Below are 4,994 nucleotides of genomic sequence, written 5' to 3' on the forward strand. Positions count from 1 at the left end.
TTCCCTACTCCGCGCACTGGGACCGGAGCTTCGCCGCGGGAAGCAGAGCCCCCAGATTTGTACTGGGAGAGAGGCAGCGAGCTGCAGGCGAGAGAGGAGCACGGAGACGACGGCGCCTCCAGGCCCCGCCCCTGCCCTCTCCGGGCTCCGCCCCCGCCCCGCCCCCGAGCCGGCTGGGAGGATATGAGCTCAATCCCGCCTCCTCGTCCGGCCGCCGCCAGGAAGCGTCCGCCTGAGGTCGCGGCCCGGTCGCTGCCTACGCGCCAGGTGAGGACTCGGTAGCGCTCCCGGCCCCTCCGGGCGCTGCACGCAGCAGGTGCCTTCCCTGATGGGTGCGGAATGAAAGCGAACAGAGCGGGCCCCCACCCAGCTGGCGGCGGGGCCGAGGCAGCGCCCCCCTCGTAGACGCCGCGCAGCCCCGGGCCCGCGCACGCCGTGCCCCAGCGCGCTTCCGGCCAGGTCACGTGACCGCGTGCGCACGTGTTCCGGTCTCCGTGCCGCGGCTCAGAGCCTCCTCCTGGCTGGCCCCCGCCGATGTCCACCTAGAGCCGGGGCAGCCCAAGCCAAGGAGGCGGCGGGCCCTGGGAGCTGCAGGGACGCAGGCGCCGAGCCGCGTGAGCAGAAGGCTCGGGCAGGTGGACGGCGGCTTCCGCCATGAACCCCAGGGGCCTGTTCCAGGACTTCAACCCGAGTAAGTTCCTAATCTACGCCTGCCTGCTGCTCTTCTCCGTGCTGCTGCCCCTCCGTCTGGACGGCATCATCCAGTGGAGCTACTGGGCCGTCTTCGCCCCCATATGGCTGTGGAAGCTCCTGGTCATCGCGGGCGCCTCGGTGGGCGCTGGCGTTTGGGCCCGCAACCCTCGCTACCGCACCGAGGGGGAGGCCTGCGTAGAGTTCAAAGCCATGTTGATCGCAGTAGGCATCCACCTGCTGCTGCTCATGTTCGAAGTCCTCGTCTGTGACCGTGTGGAGAGAGGGACCCACTTCTGGCTGCTGGTCTTCATGCCACTCTTCTTCGTCTCCCCGGTGTCTGTGGCCGCCTGCGTCTGGGGCTTCCGACACGATAGGTCGCTGGAGCTAGAGATCTTGTGCTCAGTCAACATCCTGCAGTTCATCTTTATTGCCTTGAGGCTGGACAGGATTATCCACTGGCCGTGGCTGGTGGTGTTCGTCCCCCTGTGGATCCTCATGTCGTTTCTTTGCCTGGTCGTCCTGTATTACATCGTCTGGTCCCTTCTGTTCCTGCGATCCCTGGATGTGGTAGCCGAACAGCGAAGAACACATGTCACCATGGCCATCAGCTGGATAACGATTGTCGTGCCTCTGCTCACTTTTGAGGTCCTACTGGTTCACAGATTGGATGGGCACAATACATTCTCTTACATCTCCATCTTTGTCCCCCTTTGGCTCTCGTTAATAACTTTGATGGCTACAACGTTTAGGCGAAAAGGAGGCAATCATTGGTGGTTTGGTATTCGCAGAGATTTCTGTCAGTTTCTGCTTGAAATTTTCCCATTTTTAAGAGAATATGGGAACATTTCATATGATCTCCATCATGAAGATAGCGAAGATGCTGAGGAAACATCCGGTCCAGAAGCTCCAAAAATTGCTCCAATGTTTGGAAAGAAGGCCAGGGTGGTTATAACACAGAGCCCTGGAAAATATGTTCCTCCACCCCCCAAGTTAAATATTGATATGCCAGACTAAGCGCTTTTCCACCCAAGGCCCTTACGTGAAATAGAAACCATATACACACACACAAATTCCACCTTGCTTTTGCCTCTTTGTTCATCCATCCCAAACCTGGAACTGGAAACAGGCTCCAAACACATCAGCTCATGCCTTGTGAAATTGATGCGGATCAGTGACTCATCAGTATGCACCATAGATAGAGGAGATTGTTTTAATCTGTGGTTGTGTGTGTGTGGTGTGCACATGGGTGATAGAACTTGCTTTCCAGGTCGGTGTTTAAGAGCTAGCCAAGGGCAGTAAGTTGTTTTAGTAGGTCCTCAAAAGAAATAACTACACAACTGTTTGATGGTGGTGGTGGTTGTTTTTAAGTGCTAGTATACCTGTCAACAGTATTGTTTAAAAAGTATTTTTATACATTGCTAGTCTGTAAAATTGTATTTCAGATTATTGTGCCTGTTATGACAGAATAGCAAATATATAGAATTCTCTTTCCACCACTGGTTTATAAACCTCATAGTTGTTATTTCTAGTGTCCCCACTGTTAAGATAGTTTTTCTTTGGGCTTTGCTAATACTGGTCTTTAATATTGTAATAGACGAATTTTTCTAATGGAGTGAATCTGCATATATAGTATTTATATGAATATTTTAGCAGTGTAATATATTCTAGTTCTCTGCAGTACAGTGTATTATGTTAAAGTATTTTTTTAAGTTTCTATGTGAAGATAAATGTCTATTGCAGATGTACATAAAGACTGCATAAGATGTTCATATGTACCCTCTTGTGGGATCATATCGAAGTACTAGGTATAAATGTAGGAGTTGAAAATCCTGTGGACCTGAATATTCAATTTTAAGGTCTCTTAGTACCTGTTAGTAGAGGGAGGAGCCACCACCCTTTGGACACAGTGTGGTACCAGGCCATAAAGTGATACTGATGTTTACCACCTCAAATTTTTCCACAAGTAGTAACAACTCTTGAGGAACAACCAAAGTCAGCAAGTGGTTGTCCATTTCTCAGGGTGTTAGAATTTTAGTTTGTTGTGATGTAAAGCATTACTTGTCATTGAAAAGCTGAAGATAGTAGCCTTAACCAAAAATGGTCAAAAGATGACTTTTATTTTAAGGTCCAGACTTTTTGGTCTGTCAGCCGTAGAGAAACAATAGTTCAGGTTTTATTTTTAGGAAAGTACAGTGTTTGTTCAGATACTGGTGGTACACCAGGGAATCAGAAGGGTAGAGCCAGACCCTTCAAAAGTGATATTCTGACTGAGAACAAATAAACACTTTGAAAAGGAGTTTGCAATGAAAAGGAGTGCTCAAATTACTGGGAGAAGACGACAGGGAACCCACTTTTATTAGCAACTTATTTAAAATTTTCTATAAACTATTCTCCATGTTGTGAGTACATAACTACACCCTTTGCTCTAGCTATGAGGCAGACCTGTTCCATTTCAAGAAAAAGATAAACCTAAATTCACCATTTTTGTCCCATCTTAAAGTAATATTCTTAGTCCACATGGCTAGTGACAGAGAAGCCAGTCCTAGAGAGCTGAGTGCCTGCTGGCCTGAGGACGCCACAGCTGGGATGTGTTGGCTGCAACAGCATTTCCCCTTCCCATAGCCCTCTCACGGTGGTTTACACCTGCTAGCTGAATGTGGGAACGAGGACCTACACTGAGCCAGTCACTGTGCTGGGCAGTTGGGGATACAATGGAGAGCAGTGGGGATGTGGCTCCTGCCCACTGGGAGTGTATGTGGAAAGTGCGAGCCTCGCCTCCCATGGCAGTGAGTAGATGGTGCTCATCACAGCCATGTGCCTTAGAGGGAAGAGCTGAGAGCAGCTGTGGGAAACCCGTGGGAAGGTGCCGCTAGCTTCACAGTGACCTTTACCTGGAACTTGAGGCCCATCTTTGTTTTTAGGAGCCAGGTGCTCCCCTCTCGGTTCCCCTTAGCCCCCCAAAGATAACTGATAAGATCATTAAAATTGAGCAGTGAAGGAGCAGGTGTTGGAGGAATTGGGGGGGGGGGCGGGGTTTGGGGGCTACAGGGGGATCACCAGCCCCTCCTGGCTACAGGTTCTGGGTAAGGGCTTGTTGGTAGCTGGCGTAGTCCCTTAACCCTGGTGGGTCCCTCTCTACTCCCACCCAGCCGTCATCATCTCCTCTCCCACAGTGTGTGGTGTGGACGAGCCAGTGCATGAAGTGTGGTGACAGCTTCCCACCTTAAGCTGTCCCCTGCCAGGCCCTTGTCTTGTCTCCATACTTGGATAAAAACAGCCAAGTGACAGGTTGTGGAACTGTTGTTGATCTGAAGTCAGTGCAACCTCAGCTGTGCCTGAGGGTTTATGTGATCAGGGCACAGTGACTCCACGGAACTTAGCATGTCAATTCTGTCAGTCTAGTTTCTTCTGCAAAACAACTTTTACTGCTGAACAACCCCAGACCCTCAGTGGCCTGCAACCACACTCCAGGCAAGAGTCTGACCTGGGGCCTGGCTGAAGGTACAACATTCCCTGAGCTGTGTTCCTCTTTCTCATGGCAGAAAAACAAGGAGGCTAAGCTAAACCTTTCAAGCACAAATATAGTTCATGTCTATTCTACTTCTCTACAGTGCAGCGTATTATGTCCTGCTCACGTATGTGACTTATGTTACGTCTGCGTTCTGGTGGCCAAAACACACAGCCACACCTGTGACCTCTTTGGTTGCAAGGTCATTCTAAAGGAATTACAAAACATATGGTGGATCATGAATTATTTTCTTGCCTTCTGTTTTACAAATTTTCTTTAATTTTTAAGTAATGTTTAAGTTGTTGCCATTTGAAGGAATCTGTTGAGGACCTGAAGTGTGAGGGGAGGACCCTGCATTCAGGCTCCTCAGTGAATTGGTGAGGCTTGGCAGCTCTTGCGGGACAGTTTTATGAAGGTGCTTCTCTGCGGGGTTATTCTGGGTACCATGGGAAGTCAAGGCCAGGTGCAGGGAGAGCAGCCAGGCAGCAGGTGGTGGGATACAGGAGAGCGGAGTGGAGTCGGGCCTTCCCCCGCCCTCTCCAGGGCTCTGACTTAGAAAAGAATCCATGGGGACACAGGTATTCACAGATAGGCAGGAAGGCTGGGGTCAAATTCAGCAAGCACACAGGGATCTTGGGAAGTTGTATAGCTGGAAACGCAGTCAAGGTCATACCTTAGGGACCGTCAGGAATATGGTGGAGTAAGCCTCAGATGTATGTTCATTCTGTAGCCTCCAGGATGTGAGAAGAGCTCTTGCTTCTGTAGCTCTGGAGGAAGAGGCAGGACTCACCCA

The 4,994-nt window shown here is 50.5% G+C and overlaps 1 protein-coding gene across 1 annotated transcript; it reads left to right on the forward strand.

The window, feature by feature from the left end:
• The first annotated feature begins 221 nt into the window (after positions 1–221).
• On the forward strand, positions 222–2,989 carry Tmem185b (transmembrane protein 185B). Its single transcript, XM_027936854.2, has one exon. It carries the CDS (start codon positions 655–657, stop codon positions 1,705–1,707), a length of 1,053 nt encoding a protein of 350 aa, XP_027792655.1. The 5' UTR covers positions 222–654; the 3' UTR covers positions 1,708–2,989.
• The last annotated feature ends 2,005 nt before the right edge of the window (positions 2,990–4,994 follow it).

The sequence above is a fragment of the Marmota flaviventris genome, chromosome 11, assembly GCF_047511675.1.
Source record: "Marmota flaviventris isolate mMarFla1 chromosome 11, mMarFla1.hap1, whole genome shotgun sequence".
Lineage (NCBI taxonomy): Eukaryota > Metazoa > Chordata > Mammalia > Rodentia > Sciuridae > Marmota > Marmota flaviventris.